This window comes from Bubalus bubalis, chromosome 2, assembly GCF_019923935.1.
Source record: "Bubalus bubalis isolate 160015118507 breed Murrah chromosome 2, NDDB_SH_1, whole genome shotgun sequence".
NCBI lineage: Eukaryota > Metazoa > Chordata > Mammalia > Artiodactyla > Bovidae > Bubalus > Bubalus bubalis.
The window spans coordinates 112,334,426-112,352,534 of record NC_059158.1 but is presented as its reverse complement, the minus strand read 5'-3'; the positions used below and the strand labels follow the sequence as shown (position 1 = coordinate 112,352,534).

The 18,109-nt window shown below is 39.1% G+C and overlaps 1 protein-coding gene across 3 annotated transcripts in view; it reads left to right on the top strand.

The window, feature by feature from the left end:
* THSD7B (thrombospondin type 1 domain containing 7B) overlaps positions 1-18,109 on the top strand; it is a 1,246,259-nt gene that overhangs the window by 642,287 nt on the left and 585,863 nt on the right. For all 3 annotated transcript variants that reach the window (XM_044935904.2, XM_025276961.3, XM_045164228.1), the window contains exon 7: positions 3,577-3,774. In XM_044935904.2, coding sequence (XP_044791839.2) covers positions 3,577-3,774 — 198 coding nt within the window. The remainder of the gene's footprint in view (positions 1-3,576; positions 3,775-18,109) is intronic.

The window sequence follows — 18,109 nt, the reverse complement described above, 5'->3', positions numbered from 1 at the left end:
TTTTAAAAACATAAATTTGTTTCCATCATTTAAAAATAGATTTCATATGAAAACTGAACATAGCTTGGACTTCTGGCGTCTTAGAATCAGAAGATTTGACAACAGAAGGTTCACATTTTCTTGTGGTAACTGTCAGGGGAGCCTGGCTGATATCCGTACACTTTAAATTCAGCACACGTCCTCCATTTTACCACAGGCTTCACCACTTCCTGCAGTCTTGTGGTTGACCCATATCCCTCCATTTGCATCTGATGAGTTTGTGACTCTGTAGGCTTGTAACATGGAAAGTCCATTCACATCCTTATTATGGCATAACTTTGGTCCCTAGTTCCACAAAACATTTTTGAAAAACTGAGTAATTGTCCAGAGACCTATGTCTAGCCAGGGTGGGGCATGCAGCCCCAAATAGTCCTGCCTTCACAGGGCAGGCTGACCTGGAAATGTCAAGGAAGTGATGCAGGAAACTCTCAAGGTCTGAAACAGTGACCAGGAATGTGTCCAAATGTAGATGTATTTCACCTTCATACAGACTAATCAGATCAGATCAGTCGCTCAGTCGTGTCTGACTCTTTGCAACCCCATGATTCGCAGCACGCCAGGCCTCCCTGTCCCTCACCAACTCCCGGAGTTCACTCAGACTCACGTCCATCGAGTCTGTGATGCCATCCAGCCATCTCATCCTCTGTCGTCCCCTTCTCCTCCTGCCCCCAATCCCTCCCAGCATCAGAGTCTTTTCCAATGAGTCAATTCTTCTCATGAGGTGGCCAAAGTACTGGAGTTTCAGCTTTAGCATCATTCCTTCCAAAGAAATCCCAGGGCTGATCTCCTTCAGAATGGACTGGTTGGATCTCCTTGCAGTCCAAGGGACTCTCAAGAGTCTTCTCCAACACCACAGTTCAAAAGCATCAATTCTTCAGCGCTCAGCCTTCTTCACAGTCCAACTCTCACATCCATACATGACCACAGGAAAAACCATAGCCTTGAAAATGAACCTTTGTTGGCAAAGTAATGTCTCTGCTTTTGAATATGCTATCTAGGTTGGTCATAAATAAGAATGTGAAAAACAGTAACAAAAGAACATGGGGTTTATCTATGTTCAGGCTATTTCTCTGTTGTTGTGTAGTCACTAAATACTGTCCAGCTCTTTTGTGACCCCATGGACTGTAGCCTGCTTGGCTCCTTTGTCCATAGGATTTCCCAGGCAAGAATACTGGAGTGGATTGTCACTTCCTTCTCTGGGGGATCTTCCCACCCAGCTATCAGGAGTCTGTGAGTCTTCATTTATTTGTACTGGTTTATTGATACCCTTGAACATTTGCTGCTTATTAGTGCATTTGATTCTGCCTGGCCTCTTCAACTCCTAGACTGTAAACTCTTGGAAGACAGATTTCCTGCTCTAGTTCTTTTCCCTTCTGTCTTTCGTTCTTCCCCTTATCTTCCAATTTCCCATAAAATAAAACACATTAAAAGAATATGTGGTTTTGATCTTTCAGTCAGTTCAGTCGATTATTCATGTCCAAATTTTTGCGACCCCATGGACTGCAGCATACCAGGCTTCCCTGTCCATCACTAACCCCTGGAGCTTGCTCAAACTCGTGTCTGTTGAGTCGGTGATGCCATCCAACCATCTCATTCTCTGTTGTCCCCTTTTATTCTTGCCTTCATTCTTTCCTAGCATCAGGATCTTTTCCAGTGAGTCAGTTCTTTGTATCAGGTGGCCAAAGTACTGGGGCTTCAGCATCAATCCTTCTAATGAAGCAGTTCAGTTAAGTTCACTTAGTCATGTCTGACTCTTTGTGATCCCATGGACTGCAGCACACCAGGCTTCCCTGTCCATCACCAACTCTTTCAGCTTGCTCAGACGCATGTCATTGAGTCAGTGATGCCATTCCAATGAATATTCAGGACTGATTTCCTTTAGGATTGACTTGTTTGGTCTCCCTGTAGTCCAAGGGACTCTCAACAGTCTTCTCCAATTTCACAGTTCAAAAGCATCAATTCTTTGGTGTTCACCTTTCTTTATGGTCCAACTCTCACATTCATACGTGACTACTGGAAAAACCATAGCTTTGACCAGACAGACCTTTGTTGGCAAAGTAAGGTCTCTGCTTTTTAATATGCTGTCTAGGTTGGTCATAGCTTTTCCTCCAAGGAGCCAAATGTCTTTTAATTTCATGGCTGCAGTCACCATCTGCAGTGATTTTGGACTCCAAGAAAATAAAATCTGCCACTGTTTCCATTGTTTCCCCATCTATTTGCAATGAGATGATGGGACCGGATGCCATGATCTTAGGTTTTTGAATGTTGAGTTTTATGCCAGCTTTCTCACTCTCTTTCATTTTCATCAAGAGGCTCTTCAGGTCCTCTTTGCTTTCTGCCATAAGGGTGGTATCGTCTTCCTATCTGAGGTTATTGATATTTCCTCTGGCAATCTTGATTCCAGCTTGTGCTTCATCCAGCCCAGCATTTTGCATGATGTACTGTATATAAGGTGAATAAGCAGGTTGATTTATATGATTGATGTAATCTTTTCCTATATGGAACCAGTCTGTTGTTCCATGTCCAATTCTAACTGTTGCTTCTTGACCTGCATACAGATTTCTCAGGAGGCAGGTAAGTTGATCTGGTACACCCATCTCTTTAAGAATGTTCAACAGTTTGTTTTGATCCACACAGCCTTTGACTGTAGTCAATAAAGCAGAAGTAGAAGTTTTCCTGAAACTCTCTTGCTTTTTCTATGATCCAACAGATGTTGGCAATTTGATCTCTGGTTCCTCTGCCTTTTCTAAATCCAGCTTGAATATCTGGAAGTTCTCGGTTCACGTACTGTTGAAGCCTGGCTTGGAGAGTTTTGAGCATTACTTTGCTAGCGTGTGAGATGAGTGCAATTGTGTGGTAGTTTGAGCATTCTTTGGCACTGCCTTTCTTTGGGATTGGAATGAAAACTGCCCTTTTCCAGTCCTGTGGCCACTGCTGAGTTTTCCAAATTTACTGGCATATTGAGTGCAACACTTTCATAGCATCATCTTTTAGGATTTTAAAAGCTCAACTGGAGTTTCATCACCTCTGCTAGCTTTGTTCATAGTGATGCTTCTTAAGGTCCACTTGACTTCGCATTCCAGGATGTTAGGCTCTCAATGAGTGATCACACCATTGTGGCTATCTGGTTCATGAAAATCTTTTTTGTATAGTTCTTCTGTGTATTCTTGCCACCTCTTTTTAATATCTTCTGCTTCTGTTAGGTCCATACCGTTTCTGTTGTTTATTGTGCCCATCTTTGCATGAAATGTTCCCTTGGTATCTCTAATTTTCTTGAAGAGCTCTCCAGTCTTTCCCATTCTATTGTTTTCCTCTATTTCTTTGCACTGATCACTGAGGAAGGGTTTCTTATCTCTCCTTACTATTCTTTGAAACTGCATTCAGATGGATATGTTTCCTTTTCTCCTTGCCTATAGCTTCTCTTCTTTTAAGATGTAGATGTATAAATAAAAGTTTCATCAATTTCCCGGCTGCTGCTTCTTTTCCTTTGCTAGATCAGGATGGATCCTCAGAACCTTTTGTTCTTTTTTGTTTTAGGTTTTAGAATGAGACAGCGCCATGTCCTCATGGAATCTACGGGGCCTGCGGGCCGTTGCCCTCACTTGGTGGAATCTGTTCCCTGTGAGGATCCTGTGTGTTACCAGTGGCTGACGTCAGAAGGGATCTGTATCCCGGACCATGGCAAGTGTGGCCCTGGACATCGCATCCTGAAGGCTGTCTGCCAGAATGAGCAAGGTATGACTCAAAGAAACATGGAGATTGAGTAATGTCTGCCAAATAACACATCACCACTCTCAGATCATCTTCCACAAGGAGAGAAACAGTCTTTCCTAGTCTTGAATATCCATGTTTGAGTTGATGACAGTGACATATTTCTGCAGAGAAAGTTGCTTTGACTTAATATAGAGCTGTGTGCTCTGTGACAGAACACTGATTATACCTAAATGCAGTGCAGAGAACTCAGAGGGATCTCTGGAGTTCTTAGTTTATTAAGACATGCACAGTACAAAAATTGTCTGGAGAACCTCCAACTCATTAATACAAAAACAAGATGTATTTGTGTTTATTGATGTTATTATGTAACACGCTTTTTATATGTTATCATTTTAAACAAATACCACCTTGTAAACTGCAGGGCTGAAGCCCCCTCCAGGTTAAAAGGAAAAAAAAAAAAGTAAAAAGCTGCATCTTTTCAGTTATATAGCATTAGATTAGAATCAGTTCTAGACATAATACTAACAATTCTAAAGAACTGTGTTAAAATATAAGTTGTCAAGATTAACAAAACTATTAAAAGTGGTGTCTTTCCTTCATCACTAAACTTCTGGTACAGTGGTTTTGTGCAATGAAGGGTGATTTAGCAAATACATAAGTCACATGGAAATGAGAAAAGTGACATTTAAAACCTTTATCTTAGTATTAAAAAAATATTCAGTCTCCTGGAAGAGTATCGAGTATGTCTATTAATCAGTCCTGTCATGAATAGTCATAATTTATAATACTCATGGTGTGTGGAGTGAAATGTTTTGACTTATGGAGTGAAGAGATCCACAGAATAGAATGAAATTACAAAGTGGATTTAGAATGGATTTTAGCATTCACACAGAGTTGGCATTCTGCAGTGTATTAATATTTCCTCTTCCCTTCCTTCCTCTTGCCTCTTCTCTCTCATACCTTTCTTTTCTCCATCACTTCCTTCTTTCTGTCCTTCCCTCTTCCTTTCTGCCTCCTTCTCTCCCTCCATACATCCTTCCTTTTTTTTTTTTTTAATTTTATTTTATTTTTAAACTTTACATAACTGTATTAGATTTGCCAAATATCAAAATGAATCCGCCACAGGTATACATGTGTTCCCCATCCTGAACCCTCCTCCCTCCTCCCTCCCCATTCCATCCCTCTGGGTCGTCCCAGTGCACCAGCCCCAAGCATCCAGTATCGTGCATCGAACCTGGACTGGCATCTCATTTCATACATGATATTTTACATGTTTCAATGCCATTCTCCCAAATCTTCCCACCCTCTCCCTCTCCCACAGAGTCCATAAGACTGTTCTATACATCAGTGTCTCTTTTGCTGTCTCGTACACAGGGTTATTGTTACCATCTTTCTAAATTCCATATATATGCGTTAGTATACTGTATTGGTGTTTTTCTTTCTGGCTTACTTCACTCTGTATAATAGGCTCCAGTTTCATCCACCTCATTAGAACTGATTCAAATGTATTCTTTTTAATGGCTGAATAATACTCCATTGTGTATATGTACCACAGCTTGCTTATCCATTCATCTGCTGATGGACATCTAGGTTGCTTCCATGTCCTGGCTATTATAAACAGTGCTGCGATGAACATTGGGGTACTCGTGTCTCTTTCCCTTCTGGTTTTCTCAGTGTGTATGCCCAGCAGTGGGATTGCTGGATCATAAGGCATGTCTATTTCCAGTTTTTTAAGGAATCTCCACACTGTTCTCCATAGTGGCTGTACTAGTTTGCATTCCCACCAACAGTGTAAGAGGGTTCCCTTTTCTCCACACCCTCTCCAGCATTTATTAAGGAGGCAAGAATATACAATGGATTAAAGACAATCTCTTTAACAAGTGGTGCTGGGAACTCTGGTCAACCACTTGTAAAAGAATGAAACTAGAACACTTTCTAACACCATACACAAAAATAAACTCAAAATGGATTAAAGATCTCAACGTAAGACCAGAAACTATAAAACTCCTAGAGGAGAACATAGGCAAAACACTCTCTGACATACATCACAGCAGGATCCTCTATGACCCACCGCCCAGAATATTGGAAATAAAAGCATCCTTCCTTTTTTAAATCACTGCCATAATTATACAAATAAACATTTATCAACTGATGTAATTGATTACCTCATGAAGCCAGGTAGTTGTTTAATTAAATAGAGAGCCACACCAGATTGTACTAGCTATAGTCCTTTTTGACTAAATCATTTAACAGTAGATTCTAATATTACCAAGCAATTTTTGAATTGTGGTGACATACATGTGAATTATTAACATGAGCACCTAAGATCAATTTTTGAATTCAAAAAGAGTAGAACAGGTGTTTAAAACCTGAGCTCTAGAGTCGGACAGGTTGGAATTTCCAGTCTGCTACTGTTCTGGTAGATGGTCTCAGAAAACTTATTTAACTGTGGAGACATCTTTTCCTTCAGCTGGAAAGTAGGGATAATAAAAACCTACCTCTCACTCTCAGATTGTGAATTACTTATATGAAAGTGATAAGTGAGATGCCTGGCACATTCAAAATAAGCTGTGAGCTTATTTCATTTGTAATGCACACTTATTGTTTTCTGTCCTAGGGGATTTGTGCAAACAGCATTCTTTTATACTAGTAAAATGGAAATAATAATGGAGATTAGAATTACCATACTAGTTCATCTTCCCAGCCTCTAGCTGTGGAAACAAGATCATTTGCTTGATTGAGACCCAGTGACAGATGACTGTCCAGCTTTGTCATAGCAGGTTTTGAAGATTTTAACAGCTGCTGGGGACTCCTTTCACAGTGTATACTGCCCCTTCTCCAGTATTGCTCAGTGAGAGATTCTGATTTGTAATTAGAAGAATCTATCTGGTCTCTGTCCCTATTCTAGCACACGGCTTGTAAAATCATTGGCATTTCCTGAGCAGTACGAGCAATGGGAGAAGCTTGTGTTATAATATTTGGCCAGTGGTCCTCAGTTCCTGAAATCATGTCCAAAAAGTTGAAATTCGTATCTTGTTATTCACATCAAGCCCATTTATACCACTACTGGATTTATATTAATGAGGTGACTTTCGAAAAGTACCTAAAGGTGAGGTCTGGTTGCCCCAGGTAACCATGAATAGAAGATTAGAACTTTCAAGCGCATCCAGTGATATCTCGGGAAAGGGGAGGGGCTGGAGGTTGACTGAAACACTAATGGCTAATGAGTTAATCAATCATGCCTGTGTCATGAAATGTCCATAGAAATCCAAAGGACATGGTTCAGAGAGCTCCCAGATTGATAAATACATAGATATTTGGGAAGAGCAGCAAATGGAGGCTCTTTGCCCTTTCCCATGCCTTGCCCTATGCATCTTATCCACCTCATTGTTCCTGAGTTTTATTCTGTTATAACAAAATGGTTACCTAGTAAGCAAATGGATTTTCTGAGTTCTGTGAGCTACTCTAACAAATTAATCAAACTGTAGTAACAGGTCGTGGGAACTTCTGATTTTAGTCAGTTTGGTGAGAAGCACAGGTAACCTGGACTTGAGATTAGTGTCTCAAGTGAAGGGCAGTCTTGAGGGAGTGAGCCCTTTACGTGTGGACTCTGATGCTACCTGCAGATAGACAGTATCAGAAATAAGCTGAATGGCAAAGCAGCTGGACTGGACAATTTGCTTGATGTGGTGTGGGGAAACCACCCCCGCCTGCACATACATGTACATGTACACCTTGGAGTTGAGGGCAGAACATTTTTGACAGAGCTATCAACTTTACCATTTTACAGCAGCTCTGGAGTTCTATTGCTTATTCCTGTGAAATAACTCATTTTTCAGCATGAGCTTACACTCACAGTTTCTATGGGAGATGTAGGAATTACTACCTGTTCAGATCAGTTTCATGAAGTCTTTGTAGTTTTTAAGTGCTTGGATGGCTCCTTCAAAATTTATGGGGCAACAAGCACAGTCATGGTTACAAAAATGTACTGGCCTCCACGTGGCTGATGTAGTCTTTGATCCAGTGAGAAACTGAAAATGTGGTCTGGTTGCACTTTTTGAAGTCCATCATCTATGAGATTCTAGATGATTGATGACCCCAATTTGCCAGAGAAGTGCTCCTGTTTGACTCTCTGCATATTGTCATAAGGACTTTCCTGGTTACTCGGATGGTAAACAACCTGCCTGCAATGTGGGATATCCGGGTTTGATCCCTGGGTCAGGAAGATCACCTGAAGAAGGAAATGACTACCCGCTCCACTATTCTTGTCTGGAAAATTCCATGGACAGAGGAGCCTGGTGGGCTACAGTCCATGGGGTCACAAAGAGTCGGACACGACTGAGGGACAAACACACGCGTATTGTCATAGCCTTTACACAGTTCCAGAAGTTGACAGGACTTTTGACATTCATTTAAAAGCTTAGAGAGAAAAAAAGGGTTGAGATCTATTCAATGAATCGCCTGTGATTTTTTTTTTCTTTTAACAATTGAGACTTTTATTTACTCTGAGTCTATTGTTTCATAGGCTTTTATTTCAGAATTTATTCATAGGTAAATGGATGAGACCAAAGAAAATAATTTTTTAGTAAAAATTAAACTCAAATCTAATTGGACTTGAGACTTGCTGTAATTTTCAAGGTTACTTACTTTGTTCTTTATTTTAAGACTTGTCCATATTGACTCACTCCAGGTATCCCTTATACCAAAAGGATTCAGTATCCTTGCAGAAGTGGACAACCCATTCAGCTTGTGGAGCCAAGAGATTTTCTCATAGCTGTGATCAGGATTCTGTAGGACTCTTGACAGTGTCTTGTTCAGCATAACTCCTCTCACTAGAAAGGCATGTTTCTCTTTCCCTCAAAAGTTCATTCCTACCATTAGCTTGAGGACTTAAAAATATCTATGCTACACTGAAACTACGAAGTAGCTGTTATCCCTAAAACTTGTGAGTTTAAAAACGAGATCTACTTTGGATTACTTAAGAGTCAAGTAGTCATATATGATTTTCTACAGGTATCTCTGTAGATATCTAGTACTTTGACCCTTTCTCTATTTTTATTTATCACTGATGCTCTTCAGTGAGTCTCACTAATGTTCCTATTTCTCACCCAGCCTGTGATGGTAACACATAATGTTAGTCAGTAGTGTTTATTTTGAGTAATAAAATCATATCATAGATTATATGAATGAGTATTCTGATATGAAATCTGATTTCTAGTACTTTGGTAAATTAGCTTTGATTTCTCTCCTTTGCACATCTAATAATTATTATGAATCAAAAGAAGTCACTGAGTATAGACTATACATAGGTTTTTCTTGTCTCATTAACAGGTGTGTTTCCTACATCTCAAAGAGGGTATTTAAGTTTCCATGGAAAATTTTTAATTGTTTGGTCTAGTTCTGTAGAAAATGGCATTGGTAATTTGATAGGGATTGCATTGAACCTGTAGATTGCCCTGGGTAGTACGGTCATTTTAATAGTATTGGTCCTTACAATCCTATAGATTATCATACTAAGTGAAATAAATCAGACACAGAAAGGCAAATATCATATGATATCATTTATATATGAAATCTTTAAAAAATGATGCATGAACTTATTAACAAACATAAATAGACTCACAGACATAGAAAACAAACTTATGTTACCAAACGGGAAAAGAAAGGAAGGGATAAATTAGGAGTTTGGGATTAACAGATACACATGACTATATATAAAATAGGTAAATGACAAAGTCCTCCTATATAGCACATTCATTTTATGTAACTGAATCATTTTGCTGTACACCACAAACTAGAATAACATTGTAAATGGTTTATACTTCAATAAAAAAGGGGGGAGCATTTAAAAGTAAATGAAGTGTGATGCAAACTGCAAGCTGACATATATCTCCCTTAGATTATTAAGTAAATTCACTGTTTTCACCTTTGTTTCTTTGAAATGTAACTGGTTTATTGTTGCTAGGTTTCACTTGCAGTTGAGAAAGATGTAACATCAGGGGACATCTTCCCAGAGCAGGTTGGGAAAATGCCCATAATGCCAGGGCAGTGGACAGCATTCCCACTGACCGGCAGATGACCACTATTTACCTCTGTTCATGCCTCCATGATGCAAAATGGGCAGAGGACACTGCAGTGCCATTGTATAAATACCAAACTTCCCACTGGAGCGATCAGATTCTGAGTACTCAGCACATATTTTACTCTATAATTTGCTAAATAGGCTGTTTAAAAAAAAAGTGTCTGTATATTTCAGGAAACATGTTTATTAAGGAATAATGCAGCGTACATTCTGTACTTATAGAAAGCAAATATCCATGCTGGAGAAGACTGCAGTACATCAGGAAGAACAAGGTTCACACGCTGACAGGTACATGGAGTTGAGTTCTCTGGTACCTCTGTATCACTCCCTTGCATACAAGGTTTCTTATTTTCACAGTTCCACTAACCTTCTCCATGCAAATATTTTCCTTAAGTGGTATATATGTTTGCACAGAAAGCATGAGAAATGATTTCCCATCATTACAGGGACTTGGCTTTTCTTTTCAGAGGCATATTTCTGTGAGTTCTTGCCTTGCATCATTAACCTTGAACAAGCCAAAAATGTGATCTTTAATCTTAGCTAAAATGGCATGTGTTTGCAATCCTTAACACTGTAGTGCCTTTTCTAGGATGACTTTAATTGGTGGAAAGCATACTAGAATAATCATTTACTTGAGTTGGTTAAAATGTTTAGACATGTTTATATGTCTGTGATTGGAATTGGAAGTTTTATTTTGTTTATTTTTATCTTTAAATTTCAAGAAATATTCTTGGGCTGACTTGTGAGAATAAGGTCAAACTTGATTCATATGGGAATTGGTTGATCAGACTATTTTGTGATTCACCAGAATTCTAAATAGAATCGCATTTGTATTTTCAACTTACTATTTTAAAAAAAAAACACAAACCTTTGATCATGTTGTGCTTTATTTGATTAATAAGCACTGCTTTACTTTTCTGCATATCTTTTTTTTCTTTTTTAAACAAGACTTTCTATTTCAGCATAATATTTATTTTCTTATATTTTAGGAATAAAAAGGAATAGATTATTCATCAGATCAGAGAAGGCAATGGCACCCCACTCCAGTACTCTTGCCTGGAAAATCCCATGGACGGAGGAGCCTGGTGGGCTGCAGTCCATGGGGTCGCTAAGAGTTGGACACGACTGAGCGCCTTCACTTTCACTTTTCACTTTCATGAACTGGAGAAGGAAATGGTAACCCACTCCAGTGTTCTTGCCTGGAGAATCCCAGGGACGGGAGAGCCTGGTGGGCTGCCGTCTATGGGGTCGCACAGAGTCGGACACGACAGAAGTGACTTAGCAGCAGCAGCAGCAGCATTCATCAGATATTTCTTTGCCACACAAGTATATTCATGCAATCAATCAACCTATTTAAGAGACATCATAAAATGAGAGCCATGATAGAGAATACAGTATCTCTAAATTAAATTTCAAATACAAATCTTCTAAAAATTTTGAATAATGGCAGCATTGTTCATATAAACATACAGTTTATTAAGATGTGCATTTTGGAAAGGATAATAGTAATTGGAATTCTATTTTAAAGAAAGTAATTATCATTTCTCCTTTTAATTTTTTATTTATTTCTATTTTGAGTTAAAAAAAAAAAAACTTATCTTTGTACAAGGTTTGAGAATCTTAGAAATATGTTACCAGGTGTTCAGAGGAAATCGAAAGAGGAGAGAATAAACATGGGCATGCATTTTATATTAGCAGTGTAAATTTAGAGTAATGACTTTTTGGAGCAGTCAGATTTAGCAAGTACTCTTCTTTCCTGGCCAGATCCTCTTAGCCATACCATGTCTGTGCATGCCAGCCAGAAATTCAACTGACACCACCTGCATCTCTTTGCCTAAGGAATTTCTCCAGTCACTGGAGCCTTTGTTGCTCATATATGCAGTCAGAAGTGCCAGGGAATTAACAGTTCCAGGGAGCAGTCTTCAACCAGTGATTGAGAGGTGGTATATAAATGCCCGTTACCTTACCTCTCAGATGGAATAACCTTGAGGTTATGTTCTATGTTGTATCCTACAATTTGCAGTGAGATGAAGCACCAGTTACTAATAGTCTGATTTTTTTTTTAAATGTACACACTTGGTGGCAGCAGTAAATAATCCACCTGCCAGTGCAAGAGACATAAGTTCGATCCCTGGGTCCGGAAGATTCCTTGGAAACGGAAATAGCAACCCACTCTAGTATCCTTGCCTGGGCAATCTCATGGAAAGAGGAGGCTGGTGAGCTACAGTCCATGTGGTTGCAAAAGAGTCAGACACAACTTAATGACTAAATAATAACAATCAGCCTCCTTCCGTTTACTGTCTCACTCCCCTACTCTTGCGCTGGTTCCTTGGCATTATTGCTCAGTAAATACAATAAATAAATGCCCATGATTCTTTGTCACAGAGTTTGGTTGTAGTGCAACTCAAACTGTGACAAGGATACTTGAAAAGATATTTAATGGATCCACTCCTGTGAGAGATACAGGGTTCAATTCAAATCATACCATAGTGATAATGATGTTTATCATTATTATTATTATTAAATATTTTATGTGGACAATTTTTTAAAATCTTTATTGAATTTATTGCAACACTCAGTTCAGTTCAGGTCATTCGCTCAGTCGTGTCTGACTCTTTGCGACTCCATGAACTGCAGCACGCCAGGCCTCCCTATCCATCACCAACTCCCGGGGTTTACCCAAACTCATGCCCATTGAGTCGGTGATGCCATCCAACCATCTCATCCTCTGTTCTCCTCTTCTCCTGCCCTCAATCTTTCCTAGCATCAGGGTCTTTTCAAATGAGTCAGCTCTTCGCATCAGGTGGCCAAAGTACTGGAGTCTCAGCTTCAGCATCAGTCCTTCCAATGAACACCCAGGGCTGGTCTCCTTTAGGATGGACTGGTTGGATCTCATTGCAGTCCAAGGGACTCTCAAGAGTCTTCTCCAATTGCAACATTGCTTCTGTTTAATGTTTTGGGTTTTTTTGGCCCTTAGGCCTGTGGAATCTTAGCTCCCTGCTGCTGCTGCTGCTAAGTCACCTCAGTCGTGTCCGACTCTGTGTGACCCCATAGATGGCAGCCCACCAGGCTCCCATCTCTGGGATTCTCCAGGCAAAATACTGGAGTGGGTTGCCATTTCCTTCTCCAGTGCATGAAAGTGAAAATGAAAGTGAAGTCACTTAGTCGTATCCGACTCTTCGCGAGCCCATGGACTGTAGCCTACCAGGCTCTTCCATCCATGGGATTTCCCAGGCAAGAGTACTGGAGTGGGTTGCCATTGCCTTCTCCTTTAGCTCCATGAGTAAGGATCAAACCTGCACTCCCTTCATTGGAAGATAAAGTCCTAAGCACTGGACTGCCAGTGAGGTCTCCATGATGCTATTTAAAAATCACTTTCTAAGGAAGAAATGATATAGTTTCTCATGTGATTTCATTCATTATTTTGAGCACCTCCTACTGTTTATCAGTTGTTGGGTAATATCTGAAGGGCTTCAGTGTGCTGCTTGTGTCCTTCCTTTGAAAATGTAAAACAAAACAAAAAACAACTAAACATCAGTGAATCCTATTTCTTTCCCAGTTAGACAGTACTGGTAACTTATACCATCCTCCTGAGTCTTGTTTTCCAACAATCAAGTCAGTTTGTGCCTCTCAGGGGAGGACTAGGTTATTCATATTTTCATTTTGTAGTAATTCCAGAGGGTATTGGAATGTTTTTGAAGAAGAACAAGAAAAACAGACTCTTCTGAATATTAGCAGACTTATTTGTGTAGAAAAATTGGGTCTGAAGTGAAAGGGGGACATGTTGCTTTATCTCCTTTTTTCTAGGTCATTGGTTCTAAAACTGATTATATATAAGATGGATATTATATATCCATCACTCAGATGGATAATAAAAATGCAAGATTCTGACACTGCCTCCCCCAACTTCATATGCTGATGGTGCTGGTCCAAGGACTGTACTTTGAGAAACTCTGTTCTAGAAAGAAGGGGACCTATGGGCAGCCTCATCATGTTAGTATGTAGCAGAGGTAGACTGAAATAGTGAAAGACAGGTCTTATATTTCAACATAATCAGCAGTGATATTGATTCTAATCTGTTTTTTTTCTTCTTTCCTGCTGGGAAACTTTTTCTTGAAATTTGTGAAATATATTACTGTCATTCCAGAAGGAAGCAGTGAGTAAATGTTCTTTTATTTCTTTATTGTTACCTAGATGGATTACTGAAAGATCGAATGGTGGAAAGCAATAGTGTACTCTTGCAGAAACAGAAGACATATAATATATGAGATGAGTTATTTAGGTTTAGAGGAGAGAATTTTCATTTCCCGCAAGCTATCTTTCTCAGACCACCAACTGGTAGCAGTTTGGTGTCAGTGTCCTTACCGATGGAAGTGTGGTGATGACAAATACATTGTATTAAGTTTTGAAATGAATCTGGCATTGCAGTTGAAAGTGCCAATAAGATCAGGCTGCTATTCACACTACAGGAATCAGACTGCAGAGGAGATTAAATTTGAGAGTTCCTGTAGCCAAGTTCATCATTCCCTTTCATTTAGATGTCTTGCAGTGAAATTAAAGGTGAAACTTTAATAATGTTTGGCAATGAGGGGGATCCAAAAGAGAAAAATAAAGATTTTATTCGAATCAGAGTTTTCCCATCCCATCCATATTTGAGGGGAAGGTGGTGAGTGGATGTAAACTGGTGAATCAATTTAAATGCTAAGGAGAGAGGAACTGCAATGCGGTTTTAAATATATTTATTGTATGTTGTCTGTTGATAAACAGGTATTGTATTTGAAATTATTTCCTCTTTCCACTCTGCTACCTACCCAGATTTTGCAGGACAGCTTTTGTCTCTTTTCTCTTTTACTGAGATGCCTAAAGAAATGACTGTTTTCACATCACTACCCAGCGGTATTCCGCAATCAGACTAAATATAGTCTGATTTCTCCAGATTTATAATATTTAGAATAGCTTAGAGTAAATTGCTTCCTGAGTGTGCCTACGTCTCTTATAGAAAGAATGCTTCCTTTTCCTATCTCTTCTGAAATTCTCACTAGGCAATCAACTTTCTGTTCCCATTCTTTATGATTCAGAAAGCAAACTAAATCATAAGTTATACTGATGCTTCAAAACGTAGCTCATATGATTAAGTGGTCTTCTTAGCCTTTCAGTGGGAATTACTGTGAGATCATCACCATTCCCATGACTTTCGACTTTCTTTTGTGTGTGTGTGTGTGTGTGTGTGTGTAATAAAGTTTTATTAAAGTATAAAGGAGATAGAGAAAGCTTCTGACATAGGCATCAGAAAGGGGCAGAAAGAGTACCCGCTTGCTAGTGTTAACAATGAGGTTATATAATCCAAAGAATGTCTGGAGGTTGTAAAGACCTCATCAGACGTACTCCCATAGTTTGCATTTTAACATAACACTGTCCTCAGGCAAGATACATCCTTGTAAATACCAGGTCTACTCCCATAATTAACATTCTAAGATAACAGAAGGTTGAATCCAAAGTCTGTCCTTAGGCAGGATACATTATTGTTATATAATCCTAAGGAATGTGAAGAAAGAAAAAAAGTTTGTCCTTTCTTCCTCCTTCGACTTTCTGAATGTACTCTGAATTTTCCCTATTCCATTATGTGTTCCACTAGTATTCCTAACAGGGGTTACTTACAACATTAGTCACGAAGATGTAATTTTGATTTCATTTAAAATGCATTTTAAAGTTGTATATGGCTGTTTCATTTGGTCTTTGGGTAGATATTCCTGACATACCATCTCTCTGTTTTTTTTTTTTTTTTCCTCTTTGTAAGCATAGGATAAGTAAAGAACATGGGTTAAAACACGATGCTAGGATGACGGAGTCATTTCCACTGATAAGATAGCTAATATGACTCAATTAGGATATGCAGTAAGAGGCTACCTGTGCTGTACCCACTTCTGTGTTTTCAAGAAAATACAATGAAATAAATCTACCCTGGAAAGGCTAATCTATCCCACACAAAACTAATTAGAAGAGCATTTTTTTAGACTTATATTTAAGAACATTTGTCTTTCTAAATTAACTGATGATTCAAAATTGAGAGTTATTAGTGTGTTACTCTTTATGCTGCATAGTTTATTCCATACACTGAATTGTGTGCTATGCCCAAAGAATCGTATATTTTAATTTTCTGTGAAGAGATATCTAAGAGGTAGAAACAAACAAAAAAAAATTTAGAGAAATCATATATTTGATAGCAAAGAAACATAAAGTAAAAATGTATTGAAAGTTAATTTAGTGACATGTTAAGACCATGATACTTCTCTTACTCTGTAGGTAGATTTCAATCAACCACAGATATTTCGGGAATCCATAGCTCACTGTAAATGCTACTGCTACCTGTTACTTCTATCCTAATTTGCCTCCACAATCATGATCATGTTATCCCCTTGTTTGGAAATGGTCATCCTCCTCTTCTTTCTTTGGCCAAATTCTTACTCATCGTTTAAAATGAGTATTGGATTGATGTCCTACAGAAAACCATCTCTCTACTCCCACTTCACATCTTTCAACTGGCTTGGAATCTCAAGTGAATATTACAGTTACCACCTATCACCAATTCTATGTCACAGTCAATAATGATAATTCCATTTCCTTTGTAGATGATTAGTTCAGAAATGTGTCAGGTTAAAAATGTTTGAACCAATGAGATGAGGGAAGAGGGAAATGAGTAAGGCAGGGAATTTAAATTGCTGTCGTAATCCATTGTGTAATTTGGCTTCAAGATGAAGGCACTGCTGCTTGCAGAAGGCAGAGATGTGAAGACCCCGAGTCCTGGAAAACACCACTGAGCCACCGACTCGACATTTTGAGCCCTGGCTGTAATGTTAGTCAATAGATTTCCTTATTATTAAGCCAGTTTATATCAGCTATTACAGAAATCATCCTACTTGATAGGGTGACTATCTTCTGTGTTCTTATAACACTTTGTGACTCAGTTATCCGTGTCTTTGCTACACTATATTGGAATCATCTCCTCACTTAATCCTTTTTTCCCATTTGATTCTTAACTTCTCAAGGGCAGAGAACTTGACTTATTCCTTATGTTACTCTTGGGGTGATGCTAGAGTGTCAGGCATATTAGAATGTACTCAATAAATATTTGTAGAACTTAAAAAGAGTTATTTCAATTGATTTTCACAGAAGCCCAATTGGGAATTATAATTATTATTTCTATTTTATTGATGAGGGTGTTTTAGCCCAGAGATATTGATAGCCCACTGTCATTCAGCCAGTAAGTTTTCACACCAGAATTTTGAATTCCAAACCTGGGACTCCTAATTAGTAGTTGTTCTAACTGTATCAGTGTCAGCAAATACATATTGCCTGTATCAACACTGAGGTTACTGTGTCTCAGACCCACGCAATAACTTTTATTGGTTAAGATGTTATTTTTTGTTAAGTGAGGCTTGGGCTGAGAGTCATTCTTAATGCAGGACTAAAGGCAACCACTGCCAGCTGACTGGTATAGGTCCAAAAAATGAAACCCATTTCTATATGCACACTAAGCATTTTGACTCTTTCTCCTGGTGTGAGCTAATAGCAAGAGAGAGATCCCTGGATACAATGAAAGCATGAAACCCACACATGCTTCCTGTTTCCATCTGGCACAAAACTGTCTCGGAGTTTGATATATAGGATTTAGTTATCTGTTCTCCTTGGCAACTTTATTTCTAATCTTGATTGTATTCAGACAGCTAAGCAGCACAGAACTTATTCAACATACTAGATTGAGAGTGCAAAGAGAATGAGATTCTCTGAAAAAGGAGATATGTGAAACCATAAAGGAGAAAGTAGAAAAGACAATTCATTGGGGACAGCCAGCTTTTCTCAGCTTCACAGTAGAAGAGTTACAGAGAGAATCAATAACAGAACTGCTAATAACACTGTATCATGCAGTTTTGGGGAGTTTCAGTTCAGTTCAGTCACTCAGTTGTGTCCGACTCTTTGCGACCCCATGAACCGCAGCACGCCAGGCCTCCCTGTCCATCACCAACTCCTGGAGTTCACCCAAACCCATGTCCATTGAGTCGGTGATGCCATCCAATCATCTCATCCTCTGTCATCTCCTTCTCCTCCTGCCCCCGATGCCTCCGAGCATCAGGGTCTTTTCCAATGAATCAGCTCTTCACATGAGGTAGCCAAAGTATTGGTGTTTCAGCCTCAGCATCAGTCCTTCCAATGAACACCGAGGACTGATCTCCTTTAGAATGGACTGGTTGGATCTCCTTGCAGTCCAAGGGACTC